The sequence below is a fragment of the Equus przewalskii genome, chromosome 30 (assembly GCF_037783145.1).
Source record: "Equus przewalskii isolate Varuska chromosome 30, EquPr2, whole genome shotgun sequence".
NCBI classification, from domain to species: domain Eukaryota; kingdom Metazoa; phylum Chordata; class Mammalia; order Perissodactyla; family Equidae; genus Equus; species Equus przewalskii.
In genome coordinates this window covers 31,774,877-31,797,245 of record NC_091860.1, presented here as the reverse complement: position 1 = coordinate 31,797,245, position 22,369 = coordinate 31,774,877, and the positions used below count along the sequence as shown (strand labels likewise).

Sequence of the window (22,369 nt, the reverse complement as noted above, 5' to 3'; positions counted from 1 at the left end):
CTCAGGGCTAATCTTCCTCAAAAAGAAAAAACAAAAAAGAATGATGTAATTTCTTGCTGGAACCTCACCTTTGTCACACTCCACCAAGAACTGCCCTTAATAAACCTGCAGATGCACTAATCTATTTCCTCTACAGAGAAGGTACTTAGAAAGCATACAGCATGAGTAAGTGATATTGGTGCTCTACATGAAGACTGCCCTTTATTATTTCAAGGCGTGGCTATCAGTGTGCATTATGACACAACGCACTTAGTTTAAGCATCTGGACAAGTAGCAGGTCTCACAGCAGTGCAATAAGGCAGATTACTTTCCGCAACTCAAGCTAGCAAATACTGTGGTTTCCTAAAATCATCACCTAAGTTAGCAGTTCTCAAATTATGATCTCCAGACTCCATTTACAAAAAAAAGATGTCTTTGCCTCTTTACTGTAACAACATTTACACTGAGGCAGCTCGAGTCAAGCACAAGCTACACTGGCGTGAACTCTTTACAGTGCCCCTCTTGTCATGAAAACATTTGTATTGAAAAGTCATTTAGCATAAAGATGCGATTTTTATCTTAACTTGTGAGTTTATGTCTATTTTTAAATGAATATTTAAACATTTTCTTACTTTTAATTTCTGAATAATGAAATTATCATAAACTCTATTTTTTTACTGTACAGTGTGTAATGGAGTCCTGAGACCAAAAAGTTTGAGAAGCACTCTTAAAAACGAATCACAATGTAACTATCAGAGTGCATAAATCTAGGAAAAACTGTTACTGCAGGTATTTATCCTTTAAAATATGCTCTCCAAAAAACACAGAAGTAAGAAAAAAATCAAAACAAAAAACCCACACAGAAGTGCCCACGTGTCCTTCAGAGGAGAAACGACTTACTTCTACAGGGGTGGACTCGGGGATCTCCCGCAGTATTACTATACAACGATTTTGATTCGGCCTTACTTTTTCTCCCTTCTCATCCACTTGGACTAAAGGTAAAGCTATAAAGAGAAGAAAAATGAATGGTAAAAAACAAATGTTAAAACAAATCGACCACTTGTATTCTATTATGATATAACATAGATACTCCAGCAGGATGTGTCACACTAAAGAAACCTGTATACAATAGGAAAACTATCCAGAAGTTTTAAACCAATCTTTCATGTTACATTTCCAAAACTCAGGAACATGGGAACTTAAAAAATTCTGTGCCCCGTGGCCGGGTGGTTAAGTTCACGCACTCCACTGCAGGCAGCCCAGTGTTTTGTTGGTTCAAATCCTGGGTGCAGACATGGCACTGCTCGTCAAACCATGCTGAGGCAGCGTCCCACATGCCACAACTAGAAGGACCCGCAACGAAGAATATACAACTATGTACGGGGGGCTTTGCGGAAAAAAAGGAAAAAATAAAATCTTAAAAAAAAAAAATTCTGTAAGAGCTGTAACAAATGTTCATACTATGAAACAAAAATTGTAAACAGCTCAAAGAACTAAAAGTAGATTAAGATTCAGGGTTAACGGCTTTCTCCTTTCTATAATCTTCTGTCTTATTATGACTTTATTTTGCACTCACAGGAAGTTGCCATGTACCCTTCACCCAGCTTTCCCTAATGACAACATCTTACACCATCATAGTCCACTGTCAAAACGAGAAGGCTGGCGTTGGGGCAAGACTGCTAACACAGGGACACGCCTAATTCAGATTTCATCAGTCTTTATGTGCATTCCCTTTTTGTTATGTTTTGGTTTTTGGTGTCATGTCTGTGAAACTATATCATGTGTAGATTCAAGTCACAGCACATCATCATCACAATCAGGGCTCAGATGTGTCCACCACTTCAAAGACACACGTTACCAACATCAGGAATGAAAGATGTAACTTTGCCACAGGTTATACTTATATTAAAAGGATCCTAAGAGAATAGTGAGAAAAAGTTCATGCTAATAAATTAGACAACTTACAAGAAACAGAAGAATTCCTTAAAAGGCATACATGACCAAAGCTCACTCCAAGAAGGAGGTCACCAGAATAGACCAAGACATATGAGAGAAAAGAAAACTCAAGGCCAAACGGTTTCTGGAGAATCCTACCAAATATTCAAGGAAAAAATAAATACCAATTCTACAGTACAAACTCTTTCAAAATACCTAAGAGAGTACTGTCCAATTCAACCTGCGAAGCCAGCAGTTCTCTGATACCCAAACTAAACAACGACATTAAGAAAAAGAAAACTGTAGGCCAATGTCCCTCAAGAACATTAAAAATTCTTACCAGAGCTTGCCAAATTGAATCCAACAATATATAAAAATGATAACAAATAAGGACAAGTGGGTTTTTTCTCAGTAATGCAAGGCTGGTTTACCAACCGAAAATTAAGCAATGTAATTCACCATATTAACGGACTACAAAGCAAAAGACCATATGATTTCTAATAGACGCAGAGAGAGTATTTGACAAAATCCAACTTTTATTCCTGATAAAAAGTCTCAGCAAACTCAGGAACGGGAGGGAAACCTCCTCACCTATGAAAAACCAACACCGAGCATCACACTTGCCTGGAGACTGGACAAGGCAAGGATGTTGACTCTCCCCATTTCTATCTACCACCGTGCTCAGGGTGAAGCCAGGGCATAATGCAAGAAATAGAAATTAAATGTGCCCAGACTGGGTATAAGGAGGGAAACCTCTTCATTCATAGACAACAAGCTTATCTCTATGCACAAAATCTGATACAATTTCCATAAAAAACCTAGAATTGATGACCTTAGCAAGGTTTTAGTATACAAGATCAATATACAAACATCAATTCATTCCTACATACTAGCACCCAACTAGAATTCTAAATTTCATATGGAAATGCAAAGCATTTAGAAGAGCCAAGACAAAGTTGAAGATTTTGCACCTACTTTAAGACTTACTGTAAAGCCAGAATAATCAAGACACTGTAGTACTGGCATCAAAGCCAGTACAAGCAGATCAAGGACAGACACACAGCCCAGAGATGAACCCACATGTGTAGGGACAAACGATTCTGACCAGGCAGTGGAGAAAGAAGAGCCTTTTCAACAAATGGTGCTGAAGCAGTGAGTATCCCCACACGAGGGGCGGTGAACTTAGAGGCCCCTTAGAGGCCCTGAATATCAGACCACCTACAAAAATTACCTAAAAATGGATCACACACTTAAATATGTGAGCCCTAAAACTACACAACTTCTAAGAGAAAATCTTTGTGATTTTGGATTAAGCAAAGATTTCTCAGACACAACACCAAAAGCAAGATCCATAAAAGAAAAAAATTAATAAACTGGACTATATAAAAAATTCAAAACTCTGCTTTTCAGAAGATACTATTAAGAGAATAAAAAGAGAAGCCACAGACTGGGTGAATGTATTTGCAAATCACATATCTGATAAGGACTTATATCCAGAATACAGATAATACATATCTGAAGCTATACACACACACCTCTCAAATCTCAATTGTAAGAAAACAAATAAAAAAGTGGCAGGGGCAGGGAGGCACCTGAAGGGACACTTAAGCAAAAATAAAAAGAGGGCAAATAAGCCCATGAAATGACTACTTGATGTTAGCAGGCATTAGGGAAACAGAAATTAAAACCACAGTGAGATAACCACACAGGCCTATTAGAAAATCTAAAACTAGAATGTCTGTCATGTCAAGTGTTGGCAAAGCTGGGAACAAGGGAGCTTGCCTCTCTGTGGGTGACGTGCACTGTGAGATGGTACGACCACTCTGGGAACAGGTTGGCAGTTTCACAAGCTAACGTACACCTATCACACTATACAGACACTGCACTCTCAGCTACTGACTCGAGAGAAATGGAAGATTTGTCCACATAGAGACCTACACAATGGTTCACGGCAACTTTCTCTGTAGTAGGCAAGACCTACAATAACTTACATGTCTATCAACTAAGGGGTGAATAAACCAACTGTGGTGTATCTACTCAATGGAATACTACTCAGCAATAAAAAGCAATGATCTACTGATACACTCAACAACAAAATAATTATGCTAAGTGAAAGAAACCAGACCAAAAAAAAGGGATACTGCATGACTGATTCCATTTATATAAAATTTCTAGAAAATGCAAACTAATCTATAGTGACCAAAAGCAGATGAGTGGTTGTCTGGGGAGGTAGAAAACTCTTAGGGGGTGATGGATATGTTCACTATCTTGATTGTGGTAGCTCTGTGGGTGTATAAATATGCCAAAACTTACAAATGTACACTTAAACCACGTGTAACTTACGGCATGCAAATTCTACTTAAATAAAGCTGTAAAACAAACCAAAAAACGGGTATTCGAGAAACCCTCTGTCCCTCTCCTCCCTGCCCAGTCCAGCCACCCACAACAGTCACATTGAATCAGGAGTTTCAATCCTATTCGTGGTTTTATACTCTTACCCTGGACCTCCGAATCCATAAAAATATGGTTCTTACACATACCTAAACTTTACATAAGTGGTATCATCTTGTGCTATTTAAAATATGCTTTTATATTCAATGTTATGATTTTAAACGTATTCTTACTGAAAAATGTACATCTAGTTAATTTTAACTGCTCTAGTATTCACTGTGTGGCTACATCACAATGTATTTATTCATACTCTGGTGACAAATATTTTAGCGTTTTTTTTAAATTAGCATTTCAATTATATTAAGTGTAAAAACAAAGAATTTGAATCAGATATACTATGTCATGCACTATATGTATGATATGAAAATACTCTAAAAATGTAATTTATGTAACTCAATTAACCTGTGAGTCTCAGTGTTGTAGTAAGGGACATCCAAATTAAAATAAAATGTTATCAGATGTCTACTATGTGTCTGACTCTATGTTAGGCATTTTGGGGATGAGGATAAGATTTAAATTTAAGAAGAGATCTCTGCTCACAGAGGCTTATTTATGTCACCCTCTTCAGAACTGCAACTAACACTATGTTAACTATAGTCTGTTCACATATGCATATATTTTTGTTCAAAGATTGAGAGAAAAGAGACAATTAGACACCAAAGAACTGAATAACAAATGGACAGAAGATAACACTACAACTCAAGAACTCCCCAAACACAGCCCTGGAAAAGGACAGGTGGAGCTGGAGTGGAGAGTTACAGGGCTGTCCATGGGAGCAACGGCTCCTTTAAAGCAAACACACAGGGCAATTAAACATCCTCAGAGCCTGCACGAATGACCCCTCACCAACAAAACAAGCATCAACTGAGAAATTATCCTCAGTGGGGCAGCCAAGTTTCCAAGGAATACCTAAAAGGAATAACCAAAGCTGGGATTCCTAATAATAACCACAGACTGTTAACAGAGTAAAGTGTTTTTAGGTTAAGAAAGCCACTGGCCTTTATGTGGGTCAGATGGAACCAAACTCAACTCATACATAAAATAGGTTTCTGTTCTAAATGGACTCCAAAAAACAAAGCAACATGGGAAAGTATAACAAGATCTTGGGAAACGGTGGTATAATTTTTAGAAATCAAACTTTATGGATTATACCTGCTATGTTTAGCATCTGGTTCAATAATTTAATGACCTTACAACATATGCCTAGGAACAGAAAACAGAGGAGAACTTTTATTCATGAAAAGAAAATCCAACTAAGTTCTAGGGTAAGATGTTCATCTTTTTCTACTACCATTAAGTCAAATGCACACAAGAAAAAAATCTTCCCTGACTGTCAGCAGTCAGCTGAGCCAGGGAGAACATGTGAACGCTTCTGCCTAAGCATCAGTGAGGCAAAGTCATGGTCGTGAACAGAGAAACGAGGCTTTAACTCGGGCATGCAACATCTCATCATTTGGAAATATTTAGGCAGCATGGGGGGGAACGGGGCCAGCACACGTCACACTGTTCTTTGTGAAGGGCACCCACTGGACTTGCTCAGTAGAGCAGTTCTGAGGAGGGAGAAATAATTCACCTGCTACTTGCAGCCCTATTATAAAAAGTGAATTTCCATCATTAAAACCAACCCCATTTAAAAAGAAATGCAATATATCATACATTCAATATAAAACTAATCCCCAGTGAAGCCATCGCAGGTGGAAGGGGCATAGGAAACTCTGGGCAGTGGTGAATGTGCTCGTAATCCTGACCGTGATGTGATGAACAGCCCACCAATGTATACACAGGTCCAAACTGACCCAAGGTACACTTGAAACACATGTTCACCATGCCAATTATACCTCAGGGAAGTGGCTTTTCAAAAATAAATAAATAAATAAAATGGATAGGTTGTAGAAGCTTCAATCTGCAAAGCAAACCAGGGTACGAGCAAAGTACACTTGTGACACAGCAGCTAACACTTTAAATATCCACATTTCCTGAATCCCTGTGGGTCTCTGATGTAAGGTTTAAACCTTCCTTTGATGTTACCAAATGTCCAAGAAACAACTTCATTCACAACATCCTTTTAAGGAAAAATGCAATAATATTTCACCAAAATTTCAGCAGGAAGTTGCAATTTGAAAGAAACTCATTTAGTGACTAGACTACCAATTAAAACGCATTCTACTTTACCCTAAATACCATTACTTTTTCATTAACATCACAGCTGTCTTTAATCTTGCCGTTACCCTTTTCAGTTCCCATGACATACAGCTGGGATGCACTGAGGTCTCGGTTAGGGAGCCCATCAGCGCCCCAATGCCATGGGCGCTCACCAGACATGGGACTCGTCGGCAAGGCTCAGAAGGCCCGGGAAGGCTCCACTTGCCATTGAGCGCCTGAGCACTGAATGGTGTGCATCTAAAGGTCGCACCCGGGAGGCAAATGGCGTCAAGACCAGGTACGATTGAGCTAACTGCTGTTTACTTACATCTCAGCACTTCGACAATCAAGTCCATGTCGGTGCTGAGCTTCTTGATGTGGTCCAGGTTAGCTACCGTGGTGATTGGCACGTACTGATCACTGTCCATCTGCGATATAAGGTACATGTCACTAGCAAGGTTCTCCCTGCAGAAAGAAGACAATCTCTCTTAATTAAGACTTCTTTAAAAGGAAGCTTCGCAAGACATACAAGTGTAGCATGGTATGGCTTCAGAATTAGATCTGAGTTCAAACTCTACCTGGTATTTGCCATCTCTATGACTGGACGTAAATTTTTTTCAGGGACATTTTGGCAGGCGGAGAGAGCAAAAGTAAAAGTATGCTACTGCACTTTATATAATCAAAATTAATTAGCAGGTAAATCTTTAAAAAACGTATTCATAGCTTTTCTCTGTTCTAAAAAATGTTTGAGTAGCTTATTAAAAACATAAACACAATTTTTGAAGTAAGGAGATCCATCTGAAAGAATAAGAAAGTAAGAAAAATATGAAAAGCCTGGGAAAGGTTGGTCCCCAGTATGTGCTGTTCAGTCTGGACACTTGCCAGAGAAGCTGCAAATCCAACTCTGGCTTCCTAGCACTTTTTAGCAGCCAGGATTAAAAAGAAGGAAACATGATCAGTAACATAACCCACAGGGTCACAAGGTAAGCCACACATAATCAGTAGTTTAGTGATGATGAGCTACTTCCTGGTATTCTGGCCTATGATGAATGTTTTCATAAAGAGGACATTATGCTCAAAAACATCTCTAAGCCAGACACAATTAAACTCTGGGTTTCACTGGTCCTGTGCTGAAGGCTGATGACAATTGCAAAGCTGCATAAAGCCACTGATTTGCAAAGGTAAACGCTGTTCTGTCCCCCTCATCTTGGTTAGCCATCTTGCACATATGAGGCTTCTGGCCAGAGGAGCGACAGAGCAGGGTTTGCGAGTGGTGCAGACTAGGTTTTCAACATTTGCAGCACCATCTTCTCCTTTTAAAGCATATCATCATGCAGTGTATGGGGTTTCCTAACTTGTGAATATATGGACGTGGAAGGAAGGCCAGCGCACAACCCTCAGCTCTCCCTCACGCAGCCCTATTGTCTCTGAGGCAGCCCTCATCAGACACCTCTGTGAGGTCTTAAGGCAGGCCCAGATAAAAACCTGAAAAATCACCACTATTGGTAGAAAACTTCACACATAGCTGTTCGGTTATCTTCATAGTCAAAGAAAACTACATGTAACCTTATCCCATCTTGCATGTCCAGTTCTGTCATTTGAACTCTAAAGGTTGTACTCTATTTTTCAATAGAAAAGGTATTCAGGAAAAAAACCCTAAAAATATGAGTGCTATATAAATAAAACAATTTGCTACTGCAGTTTTGGCATTTTTTGAGAACTAGTATAGGAAACTTGTTCTCCAACTTTAGTGTGCTAAAAATGTCTCTGTGAGATTGATGACCAAAGGTTCCACCCCCAGAGTCTGATTCCATGGGCAGGCGGTGGGGCATAGGAATCCAAACTTCATAAAGCAGCCCAGATAATGGTGAAGATGAATCTGTGGACAACTGTGGGGAACACTGGTCCAGAGGATTATGTTCAGTTCTCCAACATGTCAAAGGTAATTACTACTCAACATTCTGGATTTCCTATTAATAGATGTATACAGACATAGATATTAACAGACACACATTGCTAAGTAAAGTGCCACATCTGTAAACAATAACCAATGCAGAACAACACAGATTATTAGGTACTAGAAAAACTACTACCGTCCTTACCTAGATAAGCAGAATTCCAATGTTTTTTTAAGTACTTCTCGAGGGTCTTCCTGGCTTTCTGGTTGAGACTCATTTCCTCCTACAGAAAAGTAATACTCAACTGAGGAAAAACGGCTTAAAATTTACCCAGCAGATGATTCAGTAAGGCAAGTCTAATATTCTCAATATACATATTAACTCATCTACATAGTGTATAGAGAACATAAGAAAAATGCTATTTTAGCTACTAAAAAAAGAGAAATCATAAGCAAAAAAACTCAAAAAAACTCCTGTTCCCCAAACAAAAACACTTTCAAAAAATAATCTGAGAAGTAAGATTAGCAAAGTTTCACAGGTGCTTTTTATCACGAAATGAGTGTAAGCTTACTTAATGTGTTGCCTCAATTCAAAAAGGATTTTCAAGTAGCCTACAAGAACACAGATACTAAAACAATAATAAAATACAAAGGAAAAAATCAAAATAAGGAAATAATAAATACAGGCCAAAAAATCAAGGCTGGGATCATAAATACCAGGCCCTAAGGACTATGCAGTTTCTGCCCCAGGGCTTTATAAACTTGTCTTTAAATTTCCAGGCAGTCAGTTACAGTAAGAAATTGTGGCGTTAAAGAGATCCTACTGGAAAATACTAAATAAGCAGACCCTCAAGAGGAAATAGAAGCTGCGACTAGACTCTAGAGGAGACTTCCCCTAAGATGCTGGATGGCACAGTCCACGTGTGTCACACGAAGCACCTGTCATGGCCCTGGGGCCTCTAGGACAGTATAAGCGAGCTCAGGGGAAGGCCTGGGCACCGCCAGACTCTGTACGTAGCAGGAGCAGGACTTCCATGCAGGAGTTTGGGGTGAGGCCCCTGCCCCTCTCCAGGACTCTGCACACCAGGTGAGGACCCCATTTTAGGTGGCACTAGGAGAGGAAAAGCACTGACACACTCAGAACTCAGAATTTTGTACACTTCTGTATAAATCTGCATAATCATACATGTGGAATTTTCTGAAAAAAGATACTTGTTATTTTAAAAGTCAAAGACCATGAAAAAGCAAAGACAAAGTGGGAGCATTTATAACAAATAAGGACAGAGAGCTTGTGTCTGTTTTATGTGAAGAGCTTTACCAAAATCCACCCCCACTATAAAAAAACAAAACCACCAAAAGAAAAGAAAACAAACAAATGGACTTGATGAGACTGAAAACTAGAAATGGCCCTTGAAACCACCACCTGATTTTACTCCTTCATCCAGAGGGGCCTCTCCTAATCACCCATTTAATTCTCATTAAGCACATCTCCTGTGTGCCATGCATTGCTATAGCACTGCTTATTCAGCCTCAATGAGGCAAAATTTCTGCTCTCAGTGGGAGAGGCAGTCAACAACCACGTAAGTAAACACTGCATTCAGCGTCAGGGAGAATCTGACATATGGGATAAGACCCAGGGCATGGAATGGCATGCACAGAGCCACTCCAGACGGGGTGCTCAGAGGGGTCTTGGCACGGAGGCGGCATGGAGCAGAGATCTGATGGAGGAGAGCGTAGGCTTGTCCAGGGTCTGTGGGAAGTACATTCTAAGCAGGGGTGCAGCAAATGCACAGGTCTGGCAGGGGGTCCTAAAGAACCAGGAGGGAAGCCAGAATGCCTGGGAGAGTGAGTGGGGGACTGTGGTCAGAAAGGAGGCCACAGAGGCAGGGAGGGTGAATGTCAGATCCAGGGTCCTTGCAGGCCACAGTGAGGACATGAAAATTCTAACCTAAACGTGGTGGGAAACCAATTTCCATCTCAGAGAAAGCTCCATATTCTGTGTTGAAGACGGATGGTGAGGGCAAAGAGGGAAGCAGGGAGCCTAGTTAGGATGCTGACGCAATAATCAAGGATAAACTAATATTTGGGACTCTTCAGGTTAAGGGTGGAAATTAAGCCAACAATGCAGGAAGAGCTGAGGGCCAGGACTGAACCCTGAGGCACTCCAACCCCCTGAGGAAAACTGAGAGGATGTGACTGGGGAGGCAGGACGTGGAGTCGGTGGGAGACACAAGGACACGCTGAGTTAGGCAGATTACCCACTGATCTCGCAGCACCATGTCACTGAAGACTGGACAAAGGCAATACTGGTGATGTGGCTGGGACAACAGTCTACCTGGGTGGGGCTCAAGAGGGCACAGGAGGTAGGCAGGGAGACAGCTGATCCAGACGATTAGTCTGGAGAGTTCTGCTGGGGGAAGACAGCGTGTCGAGGGAGGTTTCACCTAACACGAGAGGATATGCCAATGTGGAAGATCCCTGACACAGCAAAGGGTGTGAGAACACAGGAGAGGAGGAGTCAGAGAGAAGACAGATTCAGGGGTGTTGAGTGTGGAAGTGCTCTTCTGACAGCTCCCGTCTCCACAGTTAACTAAGACACGAGGTTATCTGCGACTGGGCAAGATGGAGAACAGGGACTGGACTTTCCTCCTCTTGTAAATCAACCAGGAAAACCAAAGAGACAGAGAGTGCCATCAGCGAGATGGTGGAATAGGAGATCCCCACTTGTGTTCCTCTCAGCAACAAAAATTTGGCATCCATCCTCGGACAAGAGGGCCTTTGTGGGAACTGTGGGATCTAGGTAGGAGACATGAAACCCCAGCGCAGTCCAAGACCAAGGAGAGTCGTTTCGAGGAGGCAGGCCGACACCCAGGCAGCTGACTTGCCAATGGAGGTCGCAGCTACAGACCTGGAAATAGCCCCATACCCCTGAGGACTTGGCTACAGCCCCCTTTGACTTAGTCTTGTCACCAGCATCACTCACCAAGGGACATGGGAAAAGAGTCACACTCACCTGTGCCCTGGGTTTAGGTACACAGACCTCAGTCCTGGCTGTGGACCCCAAAGTGGTCCATGACCCAGCTCCAGCCCCTCTTGGCTACAGTCCAGAAGCCCCCGGAGGCAAGCCCACCAAACTCAGTCAGACTGTAGATACTGAAAGGGTGTTAGAAATGGGCTCCAGCCCCTCCCAGCCACAGTCCACAAGCTGTCCTACCAGCCAAAGGTCCCTCAGGGAAACTACCCTGGCATGCCCCTGGAGATAGGCTAGCCAACCTCGGTCTGACTGCAGATCCTGAAACAGATCTGTGACTCTGCTCCAGCCCCTCCCAGCTGTGCTGCCAGTCCATGAGCAGTTCTGCCCATCCGGAAGACCCACCAGGAGATACACCAGTCCATATCCCCTGAGCATCCAGGGAGCAGGCAGGATCCACATCCACCCAAGTTCTCCCAACTGTGCACTTGACTGCAGACCCAGCAGCAGCCTTGCGACCTGGCTCCAATCCACCAGGACTGTGATGTCAGAGGTAATCCTATCAGCCTAAACCAAGAGGAGAAGGTCTTTACTCGCCAAACCAGTCTGTAAAGACAGGACGAGGTGTTTGCTCCTTCAAATGCACAGATACCAAAGCAAGGCTACAAGAATCAGGCAAATATGATACTGTGAAAGGAAACTAGTAAGGCTCTAGTAACTGATTCCAAAGAAATGGAGATCTACGAACAGCCTGAGAAAGAATTCAAAATAATCATCTTAAAGAAACTCAATGAAATGCAAGAGAACACAGAAAACAAAACAAAATCAGGAAAACAATGTACGAACATAACAAGTTTAGTAAACAAACAGAAACCATAAGAAAGAACTAAACAGAAATCCTGGAGCTGAAGAATACAATGACAAAACTGAAAACTCAACAGAGAGCCTCAATAGTAGACTCAGTCATGCAGAAGGAAGAGTCAGCAAACTCAAAGACAGGTCATATGAAATTAGCCAGTTAGAGGAACAAAAAGAAAAACAATGAAAAGGGGCCAGCCTAGTGGCATAGTGTTTAAGTTCACTAGCAGCCCAGGGTTTGCAGGTTTAGATCCCAGGTGGTGACCTACACACCACTCATCAAGCCATGCTGTGGTGGCGTCCCAGATACAAAATACAGGAAGACTGGCATAGGTATTAGCTCAGCGACAATCTTCCTCAAGCAAAAAGAGGAAGATTGGGAACAGATGTTAGCTGAGGGCCAATCTTCCTCACAAAAACAACAATAAACAAAACAGTGAAGAAAGCCTGCATGAATTATGGGACACTGTCAGCTGCATTTCTATACTAACAACAAACTATCCAAAAAGGCAATTAAGAAAAGAACTTCATTCATAATTACATCAAAAAGAATAAAACACCCAGGAAAAAATTTAACCAAGGAGAGGAAAGATCTGTACACTGAAAATTGTAAGACAGTGATGAAAGAAATTGAAGACATAAAAAATGGAAAAATATCGTGTGTTCTTGGATCGGAAGAATTAATATTGTGAAAAATCTCCATACTGCCCAAAGCCACCTACAAATTCAATGCAAGGCCTATCAAAATTCCAAAGGCATTTTTCTCAGAAATAGAACAACTAAGCCTAAAATTCGTATGGAACCACAAAAGACTCCAAATAGCCAAAGCAATCTTGAGAAAGAAGAACAAAGCCAGAGGTATCATGCTCCCCGATTTCAAACTCTATTACAAAGCTATAGTAATAAAACAATACAGAATCAGCATAAGAACAGACACACAGGCCAATGGAACAGAATAGAGCACCCAGAAATAAACCCATGCACATATGGTCAACTGATCTTCAACAAGGCTGCCAAGAATACTTAACGGGGAAAGGACAGTCTCTTCAATAAATGGTGTTGGGAAAACTGGACAGTCAGATGCAAAACAAAGAAACAGAACCCTTGTCTTACATCATATACAAAAACCAACTCAAAATGCATTAAAGATTTAAACGTAAGACCTGAAACTGTAAAACTACTAGAAGAAAATGTAGGGGAAGAGCTCCTTGAAATAGGTCTTGGTGATGATATTTTTGGATTTGACACCAAAGCACAGGCAACAAGAACAAAAATAAACAAGTGGGATTACATCAAATTAAAAAGTTTCTGCTCAGCAAAGGAAACCAAAAGAATGAATTGGACTGTGAGAAAATATTTGCAAATCATCTATCAGATGAGGGATTAATACCCAAAATATATACAAAACTCAATAGCAAAAAACCAAACAATCCAATTAAAAATGGGCAAAGGATCTGAGTAGACATTTTTCCAAAGAAGACATACAGATGGCCAATAGGTACATAAAAAAGGTGCTCAACGCCACTAATCATCAGGGAAATGTAAATCAGGACCATGATGAGATACCACCTCACACTTGTTAGGACAGCTATCATGGAAAAGACAGGAAAGGGGCTGGCCTGGTGGCATGGCGAGTAAGTCTGTGCACTCTGCTTCAGTGGCCTAGGGTTTGCCAGTTCGGATCCCAGGTGCAGACCTACGCACCACTTATCAAGCCATGATGTGGCAGATGTCCCACATATAAAATAAAGGAAGATGGGCACAGATGTTACCTCAGGGCCAATCTTCCTCAGCAAAAAGAGGAGGACTGGTGGCAGATGTTAGCTTAGGGCTAATCTTCCTCAAAAAAATTTTTTAAAAAGACAGGAAATAACAAGTGTTGGTGAGGATGTGGAGAAAAGGGAACCCTTGTGCACTGTTGGTGGGACCGTAAAGTGGTTAGACCACTATGGAAAACAGTATGGAGGTTCCTTGAAAAATTAAAAATAGAACTAGTATATTATCCAGCATTCCCGCTATTGGGTAGATATCCAAAGGAAATGAAATCAGTATCTCAAAGAGATATCTGCACTCCCATGTTCACTGCAGCATTATTCACAACAGCGAAGACATAGAAATAACCTAAGAGTCTGCTGACAGATGAATGGATGAAGAAAATGTGGTATACATATACAATGAAATATTATTCAGCTAGGAGAAAGAAGAAAATCCTGCCAATTGTGACAATATGGATGAACCTAGAGAATATTATGCTAAGTAAAATAAGTCAGACACAGAAAGAAAAAAAACTACATGATCTCACTTACATGTAGAATCTAAAAGAGTAGCACTCATAGACTAAGAGGGTAGAACCATGGTTGCCAGGGGCTGGGGGTTGAGGGAAAATGGAAAGATGTTGGTCAACAGGTACAAACTTTCAGTTATACAAGGAGTAAGATCTGGAGATCTAAGGTACAGCATGGTGACAACAGTTAATAATAATGTATTGTGTACTTGAAATTTGCTAAGAGTAGATCTTAAGTTTCTCAGCACACCAAAAAAAAAAAAAAAGAAAGTAACTATTGAGGTGATGAATGTGTTAATTAGCCAGACTGTGGTGATCATTTCACAGAGTATATGTACTATCAAACCACCATGTGGTACACCTTAAATATATTCAATTTTTACTTGTCAATTATACCTCAATAAGGTATGATTGGAGAAAACTGCAACCTCACCCCAGCACTTTCCTTACCTTGATTTGTCTTTTCTGTCGTGTTTATCATCCTCTTACACTATATATCACGAACTTATTTATTATGTGTACTGTCTGTCTCTGCCCAATAGGATGTAAGCTCCAGCAGGGCAGGGCCTTTCATCACTTATGTTCACTGACGTATTCCAACTAAATCTGGCATGTGGAGAGTTTGAATAAATATTTTCGGAATGGAAACAATAAGAAACAGAACAAATGAAACAAGTTTTCCAGCTGTAGGACACCAGTCCCTGAGAGAGATGAGACATATGACTGTCCTGGGCCTGGGCTCAGGAAGTGGGAAGCCAGGTAGAATCCAGTAGGCTCAGTGAATTAAGAGACAGAGGAGAGTGCTGGGACAGAGTGCACAGGGATGGTGTCCAGAGAGCTGTGGAAGACCCCCAACAAGTAGGCAGCCACACTCTAAGCACAGCACAGGTGTGATGGACTCCCTGAGGCCAGGCAGGAACCACCTGAAAGAATGAGAATTAGCAACAGCCCCTGTTTCCACCAGCTGGAGTAGAACCCCTCATGTTCTGGAGTACTGTCTACATGGGGAAGAGCAGAGAGAAGGGTCTTGCCTCAGGGGTGGAAGATAATTGGTCCCAGACTGAGCACTGCTTCACTCATGCCTAACAAATCTGAAAACAAGATATGAAAGGATCAAATTGTTTCCAACTGACTGCAACCTGGAACAAAAATCAAAATAGTCATAGAAATACAAAAATATTAAGCACCTAACAAAGTCAAATTAATCCAACCAAAAATTACAGTGAATGTAAAGAAGCAGAAAAATATAACCCAGTAATCAAGAGAAACCTATCCAGAACTGATGCAGATGTTGACATTAACTGAGAAAGACATTATAACAGTTATCCTAATTGCATTCCACATGCTCACAAAGTTAGGCAGACATGGAATAAAAACCCTAAATAGAACTTCCACAGATGAAAACTATAATGTCCAATATTACAAATATACTTGATGGAATTAACAACAGATTAGACATTACAGAAGACTAGTGAACTTAAAAACGTAACAGAAACTTTCCAAAATGAAACAGAGAAATAATTATTTAAAAAAGAAAGGATCAGTAAGCTGTGGGACAACTTCAAGGGGCTTAACACAGGTATAACCAGAGATCATGAAGGAGAAGAAATGGCTGGGTGGGTGGGGTGGTTTCAGAGGGACATTTGAAGAAATTATGGCCAAAATTTTTCCAAGTCTGACGAAAACATTTATATATCACAGATCCAAGAAGCTCAATGAAAACCAACTACAGGAACCTGAAGATTACCTTTAAGATACATCATAATCAAAACACTCAAAACCACTAAAAGAGAGAAAAATCTTAAAAGCAGCAAGATAACAAAAAAGGCTATACAGAGTAGAACAAATTTAAGGATGACGTCAGATTTATCTTGAGAAATAATGCAAATGAAAGACAGCAGCACAGCATCTTTAAGGCTGACCAAAAAAAAAAAAATCTGATAACCCAGAATTCTATACACCAAGCAAAAAGAAATGTAAAATAAAGATGTTTTTAGATATACAGAAGCTGAAATAATTCATCACAGCAGATCTGCACCACAAGAAATATCCAAGGAAGTCCTTTAGACGGAAGCAAAAGGATACAAGAAAGGGCCAGCCCCATGGCTGAGTGGTTAAGTTCCTGTGCTCTGTTTCGGTGGCCTGGGATTTCACCGGTTCCGATCCTGGGTGTGGACATGGCACTGCTGATCAAGCCATGCTGAGGCAGTGTCCTACACAGCACAACCAGAGGAACTCACAACTAGAATATACAACTATGTACTGGGGAGCTTTGGGGAGAAGAAGAATAAAGGAAAAAAAAGAAGAGTGGCAACAGATGTTAGCTCAGGTGCCAATCTTTAAGAAAAGGGTACAAGAAGGAGATCTGGCTTTAAACACAAGTATAAAGAGTGCCAGAGATGGTAACTACATGGATAAGTATGAAGTTTTACTTATTAAAAAATCATACTCCAAAAGAAAAAAAATCATTTCCCAATAACAGGAACCATGGTTCCTTGGAGAATTGGCTGATTGTGGACCTGGAGCAGGGAGAAAGAAAAGAAAAGAAGATCAACACAACAGCAAAAACTCTACGCTGATGGGGGCATGTCAAATGGAACCAACTAGAAGAGCTTCCAATGGCCAAAGCTAGAACATCTGAGAAAAAAATAATATAGTATTGGATTATAACTCAAAGTATAAACTAAATACCCATGAGTCCATACTGATATAAATCAATGGTTGAATAAATGACAGAGAAGAGACAAATGCCCATTCATGAGAATTCCAAGTTATTTACATAGCTTCTCTGCCCTCACGAAGGGGACAGTCCTTAAGTGTAGGCTGTGCAGTGACTTCCTTCCAAAGAGTCCAATATGGGAACTGGGAGAAGAAAGATTAACTTTACAGTTGAGAAATCTAATAAACCTACTTCAGCCAGATGGTTAAGGTCAACATCAACAGTGATAATTCATACTGATACTATGTACCCTCAAGATGATGGGATGAAAATGGTACTTGACCTCTGTGGTCTTTTTGCACCCAAACCCTAATACTAGTATTATGATGAGAAAAACATCATATAAATTTCAACAGAAGAGTACAGTACAAAAAAAGAGTACAGTACTCCTCAAAACTATCAAGGTTATCAAAAACAAGTGAAGTCTGAGAAACTGTTATAGCCAAAAGGAGCCTTAGAAGATATGACGTGTAAACGTAGTGTGGTGTCCTGGGACAGAAAAGGGGTACCAGGTAAGTGTACCAATACTGGTGTAGTCACTGTGGCAAACGTGTCATACTAATGTAAGTTCTTAGGAAGAGAAGAAACTGGGTGCCTGGTCTACGGGAACGCTCTGTACTCAATCTTCTCAATTTTTCTGTTAAGTCTAAAACTGTTCTAAAACAAATGGCAAGATGAGAGACTCAAACCTAACTGTATCAGTTACCACAGTAAATGTTAACGTTTTAAACACTTGAATTAAAGGCAGCGATTGTAAGATTTAACTTTTTTTTTTAAAAAAGCAAGACTCAATTGTTATCTAAAAGAAATGTACTGTATTAAATATAAAGATCCCAAGAGGTTAAAAATGAAAGGTTGAAGAAAATGTACCCTAACAGTAGTCACAAGAAAGCCGAGGTGACTACATGAATATTAGACAAAGTAAGCTCAGAGCAAAGAAAATTACCAGGGATAAGAAAGTCATTTTATAATGAAAGAGGAGTCAATATAGCAAGAGGCCATAACAGTCCTGAAACAAAGCTCCAAAATACATGAAGCAAAACCTGAGAGAACAGGACAGACAGATGAACTCAAGATAGGACACCTTTCTTACTCAATAGAACAAGCAGGCAGAAACCAGAAAGAACAGACTTGAACAACACTATCACCCAAATAGACAGGATTGCTATTTACAGAACACCCCCATAACAAGCGCAAAATACACATTCTCAAGTGCAAAGGGAACACTTACCTAGATGGCCCACATTCTGGGCCATAGTAAAGTCTTAATAAATTTAAAGGATTCAAGTCATACAAAATACATCCTTTGACCACAAGATCAAATTAGAAATCAATTTTTAAAAAGTTCCCTGGAAAAATCTCCAAATATTTGGAAACTAAATCACATACTTTTTTTTTTTTATTTTTTGGGTGAGGAAGACTGGCCCCGAGCTAACATCAGTGCCCATCTTCCTCTACTTTGTATGTGGGATGCCATCACAGCATGGCTTGAAGAGTGGTGTGTAGGTCCCCTGGGATCTGAAACTGTGAACCCCAGGCCACCGAAGTGGAGTACGTGAACCCAACCACCACAGGATCAGGCTGGTCCCAATAACGTACATCTAAATTACACATGGATCAAAGAGAAAATAAAAAAAAGAAAATTAGAAAGAATTTTGAACTAAATTTAAAAAAACAAAATACACACCATATCGAAATTTGTGCGATTGTGCTAAAACAGTACTTAAGAGGAAATTTATAGAACTAAATAGCCATTTTAGAAAAGAAGAAATGCCTCATATCAATGAGCTCACTTCTATCTTAAGACACTCGAAAAAGGACAAATTAAACGCAAGGTAACCAGAAGAAAGTATGTTCTAAAGATCAGAAGACAAGTAATGAAATGGGAAGAAGAAAAACGAGAAAAATCAATGAAACCAAACACTGATTCTTTGCAAAGATCAATAAAATTGGCAAAGCTCTACTCAGATCAATTAGAGTGAAAAAAAAGAGAAGACATGAATTGCCAGCAACAGGAATGAGTGATGTGATGACTACAGATTCTACAGATGTTAAAAGGATAGAGTATTATCAGCCACTCTATACAAAAGAAAACTACAGACGAATATGTCTCATGAACACAAGTGTCAAGACTCAAAGCAGAATTCTGGCCAATCTAATCCAATAATATATCAAAAGTATATTACATCATGACTCAGTGAGGCTTATCTCAGGAATGCAAGCTGGTTAAACATTTGAAAAATCAATCAATGTAATTCATCTTAACACACTAAAAAATAAAAAATGTATGTTTGTTGCCATAGATAGAAAAAAACATGACAAATTCCAACAACCATTCCTCATAAAAACTCTCAGCAAATCCTAATAGAAAGGCACCTTGTCAACCTGATAAAAGTCTTATACATAAAACTACAACTAACATTTTACTTAATGGTGAAAGACTGAATGTTTTCCCCCTAAGGTCAGTCAGATGTTCACTCTCACCACATCTGTTCATCTTTGTAATGGAAGATCCACCCAGTGCAATCAGGCAAGATAAAGAAATAAAAGGCACCAGATTGGCTAGGAAATAAAACTGAATTTATTCACAGATAACATGACTGTCTATGTAGAAAATCCAATGGAATCTACAAAAAGTTCCTAAAACTAGTAAGTAAGCTTATTAACAAGTTTTCACAGTATGATATCGATTTACAAAAATTAATTATATTTCTATCGATTACTAACAAACTGCAAATTAAATTTTTAGAAATCACCTAGAATAGCATCAAAAAATATGAAATATTTAAGGATAAACTGGACAAAAGATGTGAAAGACCTGTACACTAAAAACTAAAAAATCTAGCGAAGAGAAATTAAAGACCTAAACAAGTAGAGATGTACACCTTGCTCGTGAGTACTGTGCTAAGATGTCAATTTTCTCCAACTGATCAACAGATTCAGTGCATTCCCAACAAAAATTTCAGCATTTTATAGACAATGACCAGCTCACTCTAATTTGTATATAAAAGGAAAGGAACTAAGAGCCAAAATAACTCTGAAAAAGAACAAAATTGGAAGACTAACACTACCTGTTTTTAAGAATCATTTACAGTAATCAAAACAATGTGGTACTGTTGTCAAAACAGACTAACAGATCAATGGAACAGAAGAGACAATCCAGAAATAAACCCACACACGTAGGGACAAATGATTCTGACAAAGGCAATGCAGTAGAGGAATGAGAGTCTTTCCAACAAATGGTGCTAGAACAGATGCATCTCCCCACGTGGAAAAAAAAAATTTGCTCCATACCTCACATCATATAAAAAATTAACTGAAAACAGAACACAGACTTAAAAAATGTAAAACTTAAAACTATGCAACTTCTAGGAGGAAATCTTTGTGACCTTGGATTAAGCAAAGATTTCTTAGGTATAACATCAAAAAAAAGATCCCTAGAAGAAAAAAACCCTGACAAATTGGACTATATGAAAAAATGTAAAGTTCTACTTTTCAAAAGATACTGTTAGGAGAACAAAAAGGCAACCAACGGACCGGGAGAATGTATTTGCAAATTACATATCTGATAAAGACGTGTCCAAAACATATAAGGAACTCTCAAAACTCAATAATAAAACAATCCAATAAGAAAATGGGCAAAAGACTTGAACAGACTCTTCACCAAAAATATATGCACAGAAAAGTTGCTTGACCAGCATTAGTTACTAGGGAAACACAAATTAAAACTGCAATAAAAACCACTACCTATCTTTTAGAACAGCTAAAATTAACAAGACTGACCATATCAAATGTTGGTAAGCATGTAGAGCAGCTGGAGCTTTGATCCACTGCTGATGGGAAAACAAAGGTACCACTATGGACCCAGCTTTATCATCTCTTACAAGGATAAACACACGTCTACAAGATGATCCACTCTACTCCATTCCTATGTATCTACCCAAGAGAAATGAAAACATAATGTCCATAAAAAGTCTTGCTTATAACTATTCACAGTAGCTTCATTTGTGATAGCCAAAAACTAGAAACAATACAAATATTCATCAACAGGTGAATGAAAAAACTGGTGTACACTAGAATGGAATACCGATTAGCAATAAAAAGGAACGACCTATGAATGTTACATGAATGAATCTCAAAATTAGTAAGTCAGGTAAAAGAATCCAGACAAAAAGAGCACATACTCTAAAACTCTATTTACATAAAAGTCTAGAAAATGCAAACTAACCCAGAGTGACAGAAAGCAGATCAGTAGTTGCCTGGGGCAGGGAGAGAGCAGGAGTGAGGGCACAGGAAGCTTTTCACGGTGATGGATATGTTCATTACCTTGACTGTGGTAATGGTTTTACAGGTGCATAGACATCTTATCAAAACCAGTAGAGAAATCAATGAGGAATGGAAGAGTCAGCAAATCAATTCTATAGTGCACTGAATAGCGCGTTTTTAGCTAGGGAAAATAAAACTTACAGAAAAGCTATAATACACTTTGGATGTGTGATGTTTATTGTACATCAATGATGCTTCACTAATGCTCTATACGCAAAAATAACAAAGAGGAGAGTTCTAGGGTCTGAGGAGAGAACAGGAGGTATAAAGTAGTTGTCCAGGAGAGTGACTTCACTGGGCCACACAGCAGCACTGGGGGCCATGCTGCGGGAAGTCTGTGATCACGAACTTAAAAAGAGACCATTCCACACCACTATACATTTTTGTTCAGCTGCATTTATCTATCTGCTCAGGAATAGGCACACAGAAGGTAGAGCATTATATTTAAACAATTTTGAGGCATTTGCTAAGCAACTACGAAGGAAGTTGGATGCAAGAAAATAACTGAAATGACAGTCTGGGTAATCCAGGCAGAGTGAGGAAGGAAGTGAGGGTGCAAGGGGGGGTCACAGTGATTACAGAAGCCAGTGGAGGCATTCAACAAGCGCTGGCTGAATTATCCACAGTGAAGACAAGGTCTTCAAGCAGGTTACCCTTGAAGGGGGAAAATAAACAAACATTTAATGCCAAACATTTACACGTTGCTTATTATGTACCTTTCATAGGTCATAGACCATTTGGTAGTAAGATCGTAACAACGATGGAAAGGAAGGGCATACCTTCTCATTCATGTACCTTCTTCTCTAA

The 22,369-nt window shown here is 39.7% G+C and overlaps 1 protein-coding gene across 30 annotated transcripts in view; it reads right to left on the bottom strand.

The window, feature by feature from the left end:
• LARP4B (La ribonucleoprotein 4B) overlaps positions 1-22,369 on the bottom strand; it is a 91,005-nt gene that overhangs the window by 22,891 nt on the left and 45,745 nt on the right. For all 30 annotated transcript variants that reach the window (XM_008524733.2, XM_070601259.1, XM_070601264.1 and 27 more), the window contains 3 exons: positions 8,610-8,688; positions 6,836-6,972; positions 880-983 (listed from right to left, as the gene is read on the bottom strand). In XM_008524733.2, the coding sequence (XP_008522955.2) occupies positions 880-983; positions 6,836-6,972; positions 8,610-8,688 (320 nt within the window). The remainder of the gene's footprint in view (positions 1-879; positions 984-6,835; positions 6,973-8,609; positions 8,689-22,369) is intronic.